The 17,123-nt window shown below is 32.0% G+C and overlaps 3 protein-coding genes across 3 annotated transcripts in view; 2 read left to right on the top strand and 1 right to left on the bottom strand.

Moving 5' to 3' along the window:
* Positions 1–8,953, top strand: part of LOC111421389 (E3 ubiquitin-protein ligase AMFR-like) — a 28,316-nt gene extending 19,363 nt beyond the window's left edge. Inside the window, exons 3-9 of the mRNA XM_071197902.1 lie at positions 4,260–4,412; positions 4,479–4,816; positions 4,874–4,984; positions 5,044–5,204; positions 5,255–5,361; positions 8,354–8,583; positions 8,637–8,953. Of these exons, the coding sequence (XP_071054003.1) occupies positions 4,260–4,412; positions 4,479–4,816; positions 4,874–4,984; positions 5,044–5,204; positions 5,255–5,361; positions 8,354–8,583; positions 8,637–8,778 (1,242 nt within the window). The 3' untranslated portion in view covers positions 8,779–8,953. The remainder of the gene's footprint in view (positions 1–4,259; positions 4,413–4,478; positions 4,817–4,873; positions 4,985–5,043; positions 5,205–5,254; positions 5,362–8,353; positions 8,584–8,636) is intronic.
* Positions 8,954–15,339: 6,386 nt separating this feature from the next.
* Positions 15,340–16,364, bottom strand: LOC111421388 (Cyclin-dependent kinase 5). Its single transcript, XM_023054529.2, has 2 exons — positions 15,539–16,364; positions 15,340–15,487 (listed from the first exon to the last, which is right to left on the bottom strand). The coding sequence occupies exons 1-2, from the start codon at positions 16,286–16,288 to the stop codon at positions 15,341–15,343; spliced, it is 897 nt and encodes a 298-aa protein (XP_022910297.1). The 5' UTR covers positions 16,289–16,364; the 3' UTR covers position 15,340.
* Positions 16,365–16,547: 183 nt separating this feature from the next.
* LOC111421387 (dolichyl-diphosphooligosaccharide--protein glycosyltransferase subunit) lies at positions 16,548–17,115 on the top strand. The gene is made up of 2 exons (XM_023054528.2): positions 16,548–16,820; positions 16,877–17,115. The coding sequence occupies exons 1-2, from the start codon at positions 16,613–16,615 to the stop codon at positions 17,005–17,007; spliced, it is 339 nt and encodes a 112-aa protein (XP_022910296.1). The 5' UTR covers positions 16,548–16,612; the 3' UTR covers positions 17,008–17,115.
* The last annotated feature ends 8 nt before the right edge of the window (positions 17,116–17,123 follow it).

A 17,123-nucleotide genomic window follows, 5' to 3' on the forward strand; every position in this document is an offset into this window, starting at 1 on the left:
TAAATAAATTTATACACAATATAAAAAAATTACGTTTTATAATGTTGTAGTGTATGGTACCGTTCGAACCAATATGTAGTCCAGGCTTACGAGTGCAAGTGTCACAAATATACCTAGTTTCCCGCCTGCCGCCTTGTACTTTACGGTTAGAACATACCGCACAGTCTTTTTTCTTCCTATCATTTTGGCGTAAAATATGTAATTTACTATTTAGCCGCTGTTTTGTATCTACAGATGATGGTCTGCCAGAAGTTTTGAACCCCTGCCGAAAGTTTCCCGAACAAACTTTAGATGTGTCATTGGCTTTTTGTTTTGGCCCCGTTGTGAAATTTTATATAATAAATATGCATTGACACTGGACATTTCGAGTCCCCCGAAAAATAACTTTCGCCACCACTTCAAAGACTTCCTCAGGAAACAGTATGACGCTGAATAAGAGTCTGCGCGGTCGACACCTCCCATAATTGGCTTATTTACAACTTCTAAGTTACCTCCACGTACTCTTCTGTTGATAGGCTGTGTTCCTGAAATATCCCACGAAGTAAGTGTGGTGACGACCCTTTTATCTTTCCATGCCAATAACATCAAATTAGCTGATCTGCATGCAAATGTGTTATCTTCGGCAAATGTTGGTTTTTTGATAGAATCAGGTATAAATTTGCGGTTTATTTGTCAAATGAACATTTAGTTTTAACAACTCTTCTACAAGTGGCAAGCTCGTATAGTATCTATCGGTGTAAAAATGGTATCCTTTACATCCTGGGTTATTGTTTAATAATTTTTGACAAAGATGGAAAATTATCCTTGTTTTACAGGTAAATCAGGTCTCACTAAATCTTCCGATGTCAAGCTTCCGTAGTACGGCAAAATTGAATAAACATACCTGGTGTTAGCATCCGCCATTACATAAATTCTTATCCCCCATTTCGTAGGCTTGTTAGGGTTGTAAGTTAAAAAACTAATTTTACCCTTTAATCCAACAACAGATTCGTCTACCGATATCTCTCTTGATGGAACAAAATGTTCTTTGAATTGTTTGTCCAAATAATCTAAATAGTGACTGACTTTCTGAGTTCGAGCCCTAAGAGTTTGGTCATTTGGATCGTTTTCATGCAAGTGGAGCATCCAAAAAATTTGTAAAAATCGTTCTCTTCTAAATATACTACTAAAAAAAGGTATTTTGGCATTAAACTGTTGTGACCAATACTCATGGATATTAGATACGGTTATCGGACCCATATTTAGGACAACCCCAATAAATGCGGTAAACTCTTCTACTGTAATCTACCCACGTGTGCCATGTAGAACGTTTTGACAACCTCTTCTGTGCTATTTTATGTCTAGCGTAGTTATTTGTTATTGTTCCACTATTTTTATTATTAGCTCATCGGTAAAAAAGAGCTTGAAAAAATCTATGAGTTTTGTACAAGTATCTGGAATTTGTGGTCCTACCATTTTATCCCCAGAAGTAAATAGAATCCTGTCTGGAACCTGATCGTGGCATGTGACGTCCTGCCATGGACCACAATTACCAGGTTGTGTTATATTCTCGTCTTCTACACTGCTGCTTGAACTTGATGGTAAAGGTATGGTTCTCTGTCTTTTAGTAACTATAATATCACTGCCACTACTAGAGTCACTTTCTTCACTAATATTATCACTATCCAAACTATCATTTTCAGGCGCGTTTAACATGGTGTGCCGCCTATACGGCGACATACGAGCGTAACGGTAAAACGCATCTTGCCGCTCCTACGGCGACATACGAGTGCAAAGGGTTAATAAACACCTTAGCATATCTCTCTTCAGCCCACAGTCCAATCCTATATTTGGCCATCGCAAATGATACACCAACTGCTGGTTCCGGTCCCACAAACGCTTCAGCGCTGCCATCTCGTGCTAGCTTATCTGCCGCTTCATTGCCAGCAACCCCAGAGTGACCCGGGACCCAGATCAGAGAGACTCTGTTATCACAACTCAGTGTGTTTAATGTTCTCTTACAATCATTAACCAGAGCCGACACCGTTTTCACGGCTTGCAGCGCCTGGAGAGCGGCTTGACTGTCTGAGAAGATTCGTACTGTCATGTTCTTCACCCCTCTTTCAAGAAGGATTTTAGCACCCATGTCAATAGCAAATACTTCCGCCTGGAATACAGTACAGTACGTACCCAGGCTGTGTAGGCTTGCTTAATTCGAGGTGTCTGGCAGTATACTCCTGCTCCTACCCCTTCAGGCGTTTTTGATCCATCTGTGTACAAGCAAATGTCTGCCCGAACCAGAGAATTTTCATTTTCGATCCAGGACTGCCGCTCAGGCAGTACAATCTGGTATCGAGCGTTAATCACTGATAGTGATACCGCCAAATCTGACGGCATTGATAGCACAGTATCAGTGCTTATAATGTCTTCCGCAGCCCATTGGTAGGACATGTCGGAACAGTTTTGAGCATATTGCTTAAATTTGTAAATGGTTGTTCTAGCCACTTTCTCTATATGCAAATGCAGAGGAGATAGGCCAAGCAGAACCTCCATTGCTAGAGTTGGCGTTGTGCCTATCGCACCAGAGATTGCCAATCCAGCTACACGTTGAATTCGTGAAAGTTTACTGATAACTGAAGTCTGTCGGACTTTCCTATACCAAGCTGCTGCTCCGTATGTCTTTCAGAGGTAGGACCCCAATTTTTTCCACAAAGACTGCGACAAGTCCACAAGGATAGTCTAGCTTTGTGCAAAACTCCCTGCAAATGTCCATTCCATGACAGGGTTTTGTCTAGGATTACTCCTAGATATTTGACTTCCTTTGAGAAAGGAATTTCTTCACCTTGGATAGTTGGGCGGATTAGTCCATCCAACTTTCGCTTCCTGGTGAAGGGCACAACAATTGTCTTTTGCGGGTTTATTGAGAGGTTCTCTCCCTTACACCAAGCGCAAATGGTATCTAGGGTCACCTGGAGGACTTTAGATATCCTCGGCAAACAGGTTCCTTTGACCATAACGACAATGTCATCAGCATAAGCTTGTATTTCCACACCAACGGCTTCGACTATCGCAATCAGATTGTCAACTAGGAGGGACCAAAGCAGGGGAGATAACACCCCTCCCTGCGGGCAGCCACCTCCCGGCCTGAAGCGTATCGTATCACCGTGGAGTGAAGTAGAAACTATTCTACTATCTAGCATATTGCGGATCCAACCCGCTATAGTTGCTTCCACTCCCCTGTCAAGAGCAGCTCTATATCCAGAAACGCACAAACCAAGATTTCTTTATCCTGCAGCGTCCTGGATACTCTACCAACTAAGTTGTGTAGAGCCAATTTTGCTGATTTTCCCGCTCATCATCAGGCTTCCTGGGAAGTAAGTCTGCATGAGAAGCTCCAACGAGGCTCTGCTAGAGTCTATAAAACTACCTTAAGTGAGCCAAGGGGTAGTGCCGGATCTCTAGCGAGAATCTTGTGAATTCTTGCACTGCTGGGTGTGTCTTTCACTCCCTCACAGAACCTCCTCCAAGACTCTTTTTTTGCCTTACGTATGTTTTTGGTGTAATTCGTTAGAGCTTGTTTATATTTCTCCCATTCACCTAATGTCTTGGCCCGGTTGAAAAGCTTTCGGACCTCTTGTCTTTCGGAGCTAAGAGATTCGTTCCACCAGGGTGTGCCCCGATTACTACTTTTCACCTTCAGTGGACTGCTACTGTGATATGCAGAGCGAATTGCCACGGAGATCTGCTCCGTGGCTATTTCAACCTGATCACAGTTCCTAACGGTTGCGATAACACTAGTTAGGTTATCTGCAAGGCAACTCTTAAACAGATCCCAATTAGTGCTACGGGGATTACGGTACGTACAGTCCGATTTCATCCCTAGATCAATTTTAAATTGAATATGTGTATGATCTGAACACGACGGTTCAGAGGATACCCTCCAGGAGGTTATCTTAGAGCTTAATATAATTGAGCTGAACGTAATGTCTCTATTTCTGGTAACAAAGGTTGGTTTGGCGCCTACATTATTAACAGTAAGCCCCTCCCCTAATAGGTAGTCAAAAAGTAACTCACCTCTTTCATTTGTGTTGGTACGTATATTATGGTAGAGGTGAAATTTTTCTCAAATATGATTTGATCCACAATCATAATAGTGTTTATGGAAATCCGGTTGGGGTTTAACCACTTTTTAAAATTGCATTATACGCTGCATTTTATGCAATTGTATTTGCAATATTAGAAAATTATTTCCCCAAAACAAAATTAAATCTTATTTTCAGTTATCTTTTTCGCCAACAACTCCAGTTTGGAGTCACGTAAAACTGTTGGGTCTCCTTGGTTGTATACTATCATTATCAGGATTTATGGTATTAATATGCGCTTTCATTGGATTTTTCGTTGGAATAAATACTTTTGCTTTTATGGTAGCGGAGGTAATTAATTTAAATTAGTAAATAAAACGTTACTATTTTAATAATTATTTTGATTTTACCCATTAGGTTGTGTTAATTTTCTTAAGAACACTGCATACCATCATCAAGTATAGTCTTCATTTGTATGATATGCGCAACGAAGGAAGCGGCGTTTCCCCAAATGATGCGGCGAGAGTTTGGGAAAAACGAGGACCGGTTATTTATTATATCGAATTAATATTTGAAATGGCCGCTTTAATTGTCGATTTTATTCACCACGCTCATATGTTGTTGTGGAGTAATATTTTCTTGTCAATGGCGAGTTTGGTGATTTGTATGCAACTGCGATATTTGTTCCAAGAGATTCAAGAACGTTTTAAGAGACATAGAAATTATGTTTTAGTTAAAAATCATCTTGAAACTAAGTGGGTTTCTTTATTTATTTTATTATAATTTAGTTTGAATATATTTGTTAATTGTAGTTATCCAATGGCTACACCTGAAGAGTTATCTGATAATTCGGATAATTGTGCTATTTGTTGGGAGAAAATGGATGCTGCAAGAAAATTACCTTGTTCCCATTTATTTCATAAGTAATTATTACTTATTTCCATCTTTATTTCTGGGTTAATTTTTTTGTTATCGCTTTTAGCGCTTGTTTACAATCTTGGTTGGAGCAACATACATCATGCCCTACATGTCGTATGACTCTAAGCATACATACATCATTATCTAATCGTCCAAACCCGCCGGATTTGCAAGCGGATGCAATGCAACCTATGAGGAGACAATTAAATTTCTTTCATTTTGATGGTACTTTGGAGTTTTATTTTAAATCATTTTATTACTTAAATTTCTTTTAGGATCGAGATATGTTTCTTGGTTGCCAAGTTTTTCAGTGGAAGTGAGTCGATCTTTAAGACCAGATGGAATTGTCGCTAATTCGCAATTAGACCAAAATGCAAGACGGGTAAATAAATTTGTATTTATGATTAGTAGGGCACGGATCTTTTGTAACAAAACGATACGATTTCCCCCCTCCACTCGTTCTCAGCAGAAAATTTTATAAAAAAGTTGTTCTAAATTAAATTCTAAACCGATTTTCTCAGCAAAAAATATAAAAATTCTTTTGAGGTTATGTTCTTAATTATTGATCAAATCAAAAATTTTTATTAACAATATTTGTTTAGAATTACTTCAGGAACAGTGTTTGTTAATACAATTTTTTGCTAACTTGAAATTTTAATTTCCCTCTGAATAGTATGCTATCAAAATTAATTATCTCGATAATTATTGTTTTTATCAAAAAATGTTTTAAATGAAATTTGTTTCAATTTCGATTTTGAATCAAATATCTTAATAAAAAAATTTTACATCTCTATTAATTAAGCGTCTAAGTGTAATTATGTATGAAAATGAAAAATTATTATTTTGAGGTTATCTCCTTAATTATTGATTAAATCAAAAAAAAATGTTGACAAAGTTTGTTTAGAATTGTTTCAGGAACAATTTTTGTTAACACAATTTTTTTCTAACTTGAAATTTTAATTTCCCACTGAACAGTATGCTACAAACATTAATATTTTTGAGGTTATATCCTTATTGTTGATTTAATCAAAAAATGTTGTTAACAAAATTTGTTTAGAATTTTTTCAGGGACAGTGTTTGTTAACACAATTTTTTTCTAACTTGAAATTTTAATTTCCCTCTGAATAGTATGCTATCAAAATTAATTATCTCGATAATTATTGTTTTTATCAAAAAATGTTTTAAATGAAATTTGTTTCAATTTCGATTTTGAATCAAATATCTTAATAAAAAAATTTTACATCTCTATTAATTAAGCGTCTAAGTGTAATTATGTATGAAAATGAAAAATTATTATTTTGAGGTTATCTCCTTAATTATTGATTAAATCAAAAAAAATGTTGACAAAGTTTGTTTAGAATTGTTTCAGGAACAATTTTTGTTAACACAATTTTTTTCTAACTTGAAATTTTAATTTCCCACTGAACAGTATGCTACAAACATTAATATTTTGGAGGTTATATCCTTATTGGTGATTTAATCAAAAAATGTTGTTAACAAAATTTGTTTAGAATTTTTTCAGGAACAGTGTTTGTTAACACAATTTTTTTCTAACTTGAAATTTTAATTTCCCTCTGAATAGTATGCTATCAAAATTAATTATCTCGATAATTATTGTTTTTATCAAAAAATGTTTTAAATGAAATTTGTTTCAATTTCGATTTTGAATCAAATATCTTAATAAAAAAAATTTACATCTCTATTAATTAAGCGTCTAAGTGTAATTATGTATGAAAATGAAAAATTATTATTTTGAGGTTATCTCCTTAATTATTGATTAAATCAAAAAAAAATGTTGACAAAGTTTGTTTAGAATTGTTTCAGGAACAATTTTTGTTAACACAATTTTTTTCTAACTTGAAATTTTAATTTCCCACTGAACAGTATGCTACAAACATTAATATTTTTGAGGTTATATCCTTATTGTTGATTTAATCAAAAAATGTTGTTAACAAAATTTGTTTAGAATTTTTTCAGGAACAGTGTTTGTTAACACAATTTTTTTCTAACTTGAAATTTTAATTTCCCTCTGAATAGTATGCTATCAAAATTAATTATCTCGATAATTATTTTTTTTATCAAAAAATGTTTTAAATGAAATCTGTTTCAATTTCGATTTTGAATCAAATATCTTAATAAAAAAATTTTACATCTCTATTAATTAAGCGTCTAAGTGTAATTATGTATGAAAATGAAAAATTATTATTTTGAGGTTATCTCCTTAATTATTGATTAAATCAAAAAAAATGTTGACAAAGTTTGTTTAGAATTGTTTCAGGAACAATTTTTGTTAACACAATTTTTTTCTAACTTGAAATTTTAATTTCCCACTGAACAGTATGCTACAAACATTAATATTTTTGAGGTTATATCCTTATTGTTGATTTAATCAAAAAATGTTGTTAACAAAATTTGTTTAGAATTTTTTCAGGAACAGTGTTTGTTAACACAATTTTTTTCTAACTTGAAATTTTAATTTCCCTCTGAATAGTATGCTATCAAAATTAATTATCTCGATAATTATTGTTTTTATCAAAAAATGTTTTAAATGAAATTTGTTTCAATTTCGATTTTGAATCAAATATCTTAATAAAAAAAATTTACATCTCTATTAATTAAGCGTCTAAGTGTAATTATGTATGAAAATGAAAAATTATTATTTTGAGGTTATCTCCTTAATTATTGATTAAATCAAAAAAAAATGTTGACAAAGTTTGTTTAGAATTGTTTCAGGAACAATTTTTGTTAACACAATTTTTTTCTAACTTGAAATTTTAATTTCCCACTGAACAGTATGCTACAAACATTAATATTTTTGAGGTTATATCCTTATTGTTGATTTAATCAAAAAATGTTGTTAACAAAATTTGTTTAGAATTTTTTCAGGAACAGTGTTTGTTAACACAATTTTTTTCTAACTTGAAATTTTAATTTCCCTCTGAATAGTATGCTATCAAAATTAATTATCTCGATAATTATTGTTTTTATCAAAAAATGTTTTAAATGAAATTTGTTTCAATTTCGATTTTGAATCAAATATCTTAATAAAAAAATTTTACATCTCTATTAATTAAGCGTCTAAGTGTAATTATGTATGAAAATGAAAAATTATTATTTTGAGGTTATCTCCTTAATTAATGATTAAATCAAAAAAAAATGTTGACAAAGTTTGTTTAGAATTGTTTCAGGAACAATTTTTGTTAACACAATTTTTTTCTAACTTGAAATTTTAATTTCCCACTGAACAGTATGCTGTTCTTTTAATCAAGATTTTCTGAGAACGAGTGGAGGGGGGAAATCGTATCGTTTTGTTCCAAAAGTTCCGTGCCCTGATGATTAGTATTAGTTATAATTTTAGTTTACTACTTTTTAAGGTTCAACAATTATTTCCTCATATTCCCATCCCGACTATCATTGAGGATTTACGCGTCACAAGATCAGTTGAATTAACAGTTGAAAATATAATCGATGAAAGACTCGTTGTGCCACCGCGATTACGAGAAGAACAAATGGAAGAAAACAATTCAAACAGTTTATTGGAGAGTTTATCACAAACGAGTACAACCTCGAAAGGATGGGAAGATTTATCAGAAAATATAGAAACGTAAGATCCATTGGTACTTAATTTATTTAAACCTCAATTTGTTTTAATTAAAGGGAGGATTCTGCGAGTTTGGCGGGTCGCTTTTCAAAGTCGCCTGAAGAAAGAGAACGAATATTAAATAAGCGAAAAGAACAGATGCGTCAACTGGCCAGGAAGCGTTACATTGAGAAGCAAAGGTCCAGATCTCAGAGTTGAAGTGATTTTTTTATTGATGGAGAGAAAATGTGGGTGTCGAATAAAAAAATGCCAAAATTCCTACTTTAACGTGATAAAAATAATAGTTTGTAAATTAATTTTTCGTTTATCTTAATTAGTTTTTAAGATTTTTGCTTAAGAGAATTTATTTTTTAAAAATGCGACTTATGATGAATCCGGTGCTCTCATTTATTGCAAAAAAAATATCGTATTTATTTTTTTTTTTATTAAAATAACATTATTATGGGAATAGCACCTAATTATTATTATTATTTCAATATATTTTCGTATTATTATTATTATATCTTTAAGTGTTATTTACTTATTTGAGTTTAATCTAGTTCCTTGTTTCTTTTTCTTTATTAATTTATATTTATAAATATATTTTTGTTAACCCACTTAAAAAAAAAAATGTCGCTTATAAATGAGAAGACTGAATTATAATCATTGATTTCTAAGAGTGTGATAAAGAAACTAAAGTCGAAAAGATTGTGTCGTTATTTTCACATAAAAAATGTACTTCATTTAAAAAAGCATGAATTATCTTAAAATTGACTTATTTTTTACTTCAACGTTTCGCAAATGCTCACCTTTTAGAAAAAAAGCAATTAATTAATACCGACTTTAAAAGAAAATTAAATTGTTTATTAGTGGGACTTAAATTCTTTGTAATTTGTATATCTGGGTGTAATATATTGCAACAAGGTAAAAAAATAAAAATAGATTGAGACATTTCGATTTAGAAACTAAGTAATTGCCATGCAATTATTGCGTTTTGTGGTTGTGCTGCGTGATTTAAAGATATTTGACGGGGCACATACATGTCAATGCAAAAAGCAAAGAGAAAAATTTTTAAATGTGTACATCTATTTAGAATATTGAAAGAAAACGATTAAAAACAATTAAATTTTAAAAGTAAATGATGAAATTGTATACTTAAAATACACGAAAAAATATTGGACTTGTAAAATTTTAAAATCGAAAAAATTTACATTAATGTGCTTAGTTTTGCTGTATTAAACTGAAAAATAAAATACTATTCTTAAAAGAAATTCATTATTTTTTTTGTAAATTTTATTACACTTTATGACTAGTTTTTGGAAAAATTCAAGAATCATCATGTGGCTTAATAATTAATCAATGTGAAATAACCCAAAAAACATGTTAAAAATAAAAAGAAAGTGCGAAAAAGTGTAGAATGTCCGAAAAATCACGAAATCAATCTGATAAACTTAAAAGTAAAGTTATTTGCACTAAACTACCCTTGGTTTTCTTAGACTTTCGATGCATAACGACTCACTACCTGTCGTTAGATAGACTGTGTGTTAATAGACCAAAAACTAGAAACAATCGGATTTAGTCGCATTTGAGGTGTTATATTATTTGTTAACGTAATTTTTCTATTTCAATTTTATTATGGACAAGTTTAGTAATTTTCAATATTTTAAGTTTTTTAACAAGTTTATTATGAAGTCAAACTTTGCTCATTCCCTAGTCTCATTAAACAAGTAAGTTGGTTTTTTCTAGTTATTTTTTCATGAATGATTATCAAACTTTTAATTGTTGGTTTTTCTCTTGTAAAACCTTTTAGCATTGAATAGCTCTGAGGAAGATTGAATAAACAATCGAAATATTAGCACTTTTAAAAAGTTGTTTCATTAATCATTATTTTGACCGTTAACCCTGACAAATTCATGGTTTTTGTTGTTCACGTACGGTCGTGGATACTTCTTGCCGTTATATTATAGACCGAAAAATATCAGAAACCGTCGAGAAGTCCAACTCCACTACAACTTGTTCAGCAACCACGATGATAAAACTATATATTGAATTACCATACATAGACAGAAAACAAGATTCCCTCCAATTCTGGAGTAAAAAAGAATATCTATTTTCGAAGCTAGCTAAAATAGCGCATAAACACCTCTGCATACCAGCGAGAAACGCATGAATATTTCTAGTTCTAGTGTTAGTTCTATTCTTCTTTTAATAAAAATATACCAAACATTTTTAACATTTAAAACTAGAACTAGAAACATTCGGGTATAGCCGCACGTCTCTCAAGACTGCTAAACCCGAATGATTCTAGTTCTAGATCTTGTGTTAGTTCTAGTTTTACACTAACGCTATCACTAGAACTAACACAAGACCTAGAACTAGTTGGGTTAGTCGTGCGTCTTCAGACCCAACCCGGAATTTGCAACCCAACCTCTGCTCCATGCCCAACACGACATTTGAGAAATTTGCACTGGTTTAAATGTTAATTAACCTAACTCAAAGTGGAATTTCTACACAAAATTCTGAAATAAATCAGGTATACATTATAGGTTATCTTTATATTATATTAGTTTAGTTTATGGTAAACAATGACATTTTAGTCGTTGTGCATCCAAAACCTAAGAAACAACCGTATTTCCCCTGAAAATATGCGTTTTAACCAAATGTGCTACGAAAATACACTGTTAATTCTATACCTGAGAGCTAAAGGGGTGTAAGTCCAATTCTAACAAAAATGAACTAATGCTCAAATAAGAATACTCTACAACCCAGTATTTCATTTTTAGTAACATTATTTAAAAAAACTTTATTACGAGGAAAAATGTTTCGATTATAAAGAAATAGGTCTGTAGCGTGCTGTGGCAGCAGCTCCATTTAAAAACAAAATGTATTTTCATTTATTATTATTTTTATATTTGCCACACAATTGTGGCAAATCGTTCTGGCTCAAAAATCTACCGTTCTGGCTCATCCATCTCCTCACGCTTCGCTGTTACTTACCACAGACGCTTCTAATACAGGTATAGGAGCAGTTCTGAGCCAAATTATTGATGAAACACCGCAACCATTAGCATTTTATTCACATAAACTTTCTCCAAGTCAAGTTAAATATTCAACGTTCGACAGAGAACTATTGGCAATATATTCTGCCATAAAATTTTTTAGTCATTTCCTACACGGAAACAATTTTACAGTTTTCACCGACCACAAACCTATAACTACGGCAATATTTTCATCAACAGAAAAAACACCACGACAAACCAGGTACCTAAATTACATAACACAATATACATCCGATGTGAGATACATTAAGGGAAATTCCAATATTGTTGCAGACGCTTTGTCCAGGACAAATATTGAATCCCTAAATTCTCAGTACCCCGACACACTTACACTTTACAAAGCTCAAGTCACAGATATCGAATTGTCGAACCTACTACATAAACAATTTTCTCACACTCACACTACAACACCCTATCAGTTATTGCTACAACCCACAACGCTACCTGATATCAAATTATGGTGTGAAATATCAACGGAATCTCCGCGAATCTACATTCCGCAGCAATTTAGAGAAATAGTTATACAAAAATTTCATGGTTTATCTCACCCTGGCATTCGAGCAACCATTCATTTAATAAAAACAAAATTCTTTTGGCCTCATATGTCAAAACAAATTCGTATTTGGACAAAATCATGTTTACAATGCCAGAAAGTTAAGATACAAAGGCATACAAAATCGCCAATTCTCAAAATCAAAGTTCCAAAAGTTCGATTTGAACACATTCACATTGATTTGGTTGGCCCACTTGTTCCATCTCTTGGATGTACTTATCTGCTCACAGTCATTGAGCGTTTCACGCGGTGGCCAGAGGCTTTTCCTCTAAAAGATATCTCTACAGCCTCTATTGCAGATACTCTTTTCAGGCATTACTTCAGCCGTTTCGGTATTCCTACCATGATCACTCACGATCAAGGACGACAATTCGAATCACTATTATTTTCAAAATTCCAATTATTTTTAGGTACTCATCAAATACACACATCTGCTTATCACCCACAAAGTAACGGTATGATTGAACGATTTCACCGTACTTTGAAATCAGCGATTATTGCTCGAGGTAATTCTTCTAGATGGAACAATGACTTGCCTTTGATTCTCCTAGGTCTCAGGTCATCCCTAAAGGAGGATTTAGGTTGCTCATCCGCTGAATTGGTTTATGGTCAGCAACTCAGATTACCAGGAGAATTTTTCTTACCTACCGAACCATCAATTGAAACTGAACCATTATTATCACGTTTAAAATCATCTTTTGCTGACATTAAACCAGTTCAGTCAACTATACATTCCAGCCAAAAACCTTTTGTTCACAAAGAATTATTCAGGTCAAACTTTGTATTTGTTAAAATTACTGGAATTAAACCTACGTTGTCTCCTAGGTACGAAGGTCCCTTCAGAGTGTTGAAGAGATTTTCAAAATTTTTCGTTGTATTGAAAGACAGTAAAGAAATAAATGTAAGCCTCGATTTGCTGAAACCGGCTTTCTTTCTGAACGAAAACGTTTCTCCTGAAGTCAACAATTTAATAATTAATAAAACTAAAAAAGTACATTTTAAATTTTAATTCAAATTTTTGACTAAATGTTATCCCTCTTTCTGTTCTTTCTTTATAGGAGGGGAAGTGGATGTAGCGTGCTGTGGCAGCAGCTCCATTTAAAAACAAAATGTATTTTCATTTATTATTATTTTTATATTTGCCACACAATTGTTTTTGAAGCAAACATAACAGACGCAAAATAAAAGTCTGCCAAAAGTTAATTTTATAATTATTGTATTATTATGTTGGCTAATACCTCATAGCCACAAGGTCCTTTCGTTTTTAGTGCAAAATAGTCGTAAGTCCAAAATTAATCTACACATCAAAATTGAGTGTATAGTGTGATTTGAATGTATAAAACGTTCTTATTAACCTTTTCTTATAAACATGCACATTTGGTCATTAAATATTCCTGTTAGCTGCGGTAACAAAAAACATTTGTGCGGGAAAACGCGTTTCCCGCACGTCCTCTCTGCGCGGGAAATAGGTATCTACATGCTATGAGTACAAAAAATAAGTTTAAGCCATTTAGAACTTATAGAAATCCTAAGGAATCAAAAAATGGAAACGGAATTAACACTTTGGACAGACAATTATGCCGGACAAAACCGAAATATGATGATGATTGTAATGTACATGTATGCAATGCAAGTATTTCCCAGCATTCAGGTTATAAATCATAAATTTTTATTACGAGGCTATATTCATATGGAAATAGATTGTCAGCATAGCGTTTTTGAACGTGCAAACAAGAAAACAAAACCATTTACGATTTTTACTTGCACTGATTGGATAAATTTTATTCGTAATTGTAAACAACCCCCATTTAATGTATTCTCTATGGGTCTAGAAGATTTTAAAAATGTTAGTACATTTTATTCATCATTAACAGCACCATTCATATCAAGAAAAAAAAGTAATGAAGGAGAACAGTTTAAATTATGGCTACAAATTCTACGAGAAACAATATAGTTCATTTTTTTTCTATAATACCTGTCAAATTGTTGTAAAGTTGGCAAAATTAACAGCGAGTTTTGTTTTATCATGTTTTGAAATAGATATGTCACACTGACGTTTGAGCTTTCGTTATTCAAAAAGAAAAGGTGTATAACAAACGCTTTTACAATAAATATGTACGTCGTTAAAATCGTATTTATCTAAAAATTTATTAGTATTTTAACCTTAACTATTTAGTTATTGCAAATGTTACTAAAAATCAGGAAAACAACATAAATTTTATAAGGGTCCTAGATAATACCAACAGAAACCCTAAAAAATTTACATTGACTTTGTTTTTTAAAACACCATTTAAAGAACACTTTCGCTCCATTAATTTAAATAGAAACCTTCGAAAAGCTTCAAACATACCGAAAAATTTGCCCCAATTAAGACATTCTAGAAAATCTATAAGTAAAGCCAAATATGAAAATCTTTTAACCCTTCTTAAGTGGGTTCCTGAAGAATATCAGGATTACTTTAGGAATTTACCTTAGGCTAAAGAGGCCTCAAAATTTCCTAATGATGATTAATAATAATAAGTTAATAGGTTTTAAAGTTTCAAATTTGTTCCAGAAAAAATATAATAAGTTTACTTATATTTTTTAGTTCATATTGTTACAAATTCTTATGTTTTAAGTCCCAAATAATCTTTTAGAGCCAAGATGTAAATCCAACAATTTTGTAAAAATAAAAATTTTTGATAAAAACTCATTAATAGCATATTTTTATTTACAGACTATTAATATTAAAAAATACCGATATTTTCGAGCTTTATTTGTGAGGTAAAAGCATGAGAATTATTATTTTATTATTATTTGAAGTTAAAAATTAGACATTTTCGGCTATTCTACGATTAAGTCAATTTGGACTTATATCAGCTCTCAGTACAGAATTAATTACCATACCCGACGTCATCATTGCAAGTATGCAACCAATATCACAGTATTGGTATTGCAATACCAATAGCATGGTCGATGACGTCACAAAAAGTGACGTCACGTCAAAACTTTAAAGTGATTTTTCGGTAAGTTTTACACTTTTTCGCTCTTTTCTTTGTTTGTAACTGCTTACACGAGTAATTTCCCGTCGATTAAAAAAATTGTCGATTTTTAAGCTACATGACACATTCATGAATTATACCCCAGTTTTTTTTTCTTCAATATGAAGTAAAAATATATACAAAATCATTTAACACCTATCATTTTTAATATTAATATTTAAATCACTAAAATAAGCATGTTGCATAGCATCTTCTGCAGACATTCTTTGAGTTGGATTACAAACTAATAGTCTTTGTAATAAATCGCGCCCTCGATTTCCCAATTTTGGCACAACCTAAAAAATAATCTTTTTTAATAAAAAAATTTTAATCAAAAAATAACCAACCTGTAATAAACTTAAATTTGGTTGATACAAAGGATAAGGTTTATAATCAGGTAAACTAGACATTCCCGGCCAAGTTTCATCAGTAGGAGTCCCCAACATCCTAAAAATCCTTCTTAATTGATCATCAACATCAGCTCCAGGATATAAAGGACGTCCGGCATTAGTTAATTCAGCAAAAATACAACCCGCACTCCACATATCAATGGAAGTTGTGTATAATTTAGCTCCAAATAACACATCAGGCGGTCGATACCACAAAGTAACCACCTCAGCTGAGTAACATTTTACAGGAATTCCAAATGCTCTAGCTAATCCAAAATCTGCCAGTTTCAACTCACCATTTTTATTAATTAATAAATTTTGAGGTTTTAAATCTCTATGCAAGACATTATGACTATGACAAAAAGCAAGACCTCTTAATAATTGATACATAAACGATTTAACCACATCGGAATCAATATCTCCATTTAAACTATCAAAGTATTTCTTTAAATCTTGGTCGCAATGTTCGAATACTAAAGTAAGCTTTTTATCGCTGTGTAAAACATCGTAAAGTCGTACTATATTTTTGTGTTTTAATTCTTTTAAAAGACAAATTTCTCGTAAAGCTGACGATGGTACTCCTTCATCATCATCATCTAAACGTACTCTTTTTAACGCAACTATTTCGTGAGTTTCTCTATTTTTTGCTTTAAATACTGTACCATAAGTTCCTTCACCTATTTTCTCTAATTTTTCATATTTCTGCATAGTATTTTAGTTAAAAATTCTAATTAATTCTGTGTTATTATAAAAAGTTTTTGATTGGATTCTAGGGATTTTTATTTTTGTTGGAACCAAATCACAAAGATATTTTTTTAATTTATAACCAATTGTTAAATTAATTTTAATTATTTTAATAAATTAATTGGGTTGTATTAATATAAAAGTTATTATTGTTTAATTTAAAATTTTATTACTTCTTGAAATAAATCAATAAAATCAACTGTAACTAATTTCATGATTATTGCGTGTCAATCGAGTTGTCACCGGTGTCGTTGACTTTATAGGTTAGAAACGCAAAATTTATAAGAAATGGCTAAAGTAGGAGCTGTTTTGAAGAAATTCTACACAGAATACGCTACGAAAACGCCGAAAAAATTAAAAATTATTGATGCTTACCTTTTATACATCTTACTTACCGGGATCGTTCAATTCGTGTATTGTCTGTTAGTGGGAACGTTTCCCTTCAATTCCTTTTTGAGTGGTTTTATTTCTAGCGTAAGCTGTTTTGTCTTAGCAGGTACAAATAAAAAACATTTGTTTTTGATTTTGCTTTAATAATATTATTTTTTTAAGTTTGTCTTCGTTTACAAGTTAACCCAGAAAATCGCAGTCAATTTGTTGGAATAAGCCCAGAAAGAGGATTTGCTGATTTTATATTTGCTCATATTGTGCTGCACCTTGTAGTTATGAATTTCATTGGTTAAATTTTTTTTACAATTACAATATTTTGAATAATAATAATTGAAGATGTTAAATTAAATAAGAATCTGTTTTTGTACACACTTTGGTTCAATAAAGAAAACTTAAACCTTTTTATTGT

The sequence above is a fragment of the Onthophagus taurus genome, chromosome 7, assembly GCF_036711975.1.
Source record: "Onthophagus taurus isolate NC chromosome 7, IU_Otau_3.0, whole genome shotgun sequence".
In the NCBI taxonomy this organism is placed as follows: domain Eukaryota; kingdom Metazoa; phylum Arthropoda; class Insecta; order Coleoptera; family Scarabaeidae; genus Onthophagus; species Onthophagus taurus.

Coding starts and splice junctions, on each gene's coding strand:
- LOC111421388 (XM_023054529.2), bottom strand. CDS start 16,288: ATGCAGAAATATGAAAAATTAGAGAAAATAGGTGAAGGAACTTATGGT. Junction 15,488..15,538: donor CAAATTTAAGTTTATTACAG/GTTGGTTATTTT, acceptor ATTATTTTTTAG/GTTGTGCCAAAATTGGGAAA.
- LOC111421387 (XM_023054528.2), top strand. CDS start 16,613: ATGGCTAAAGTAGGAGCTGTTTTGAAGAAATTCTACACAGAATACGCT. Junction 16,821..16,876: donor AAGCTGTTTTGTCTTAGCAG/GTACAAATAAAA, acceptor TATTTTTTTAAG/TTTGTCTTCGTTTACAAGTT.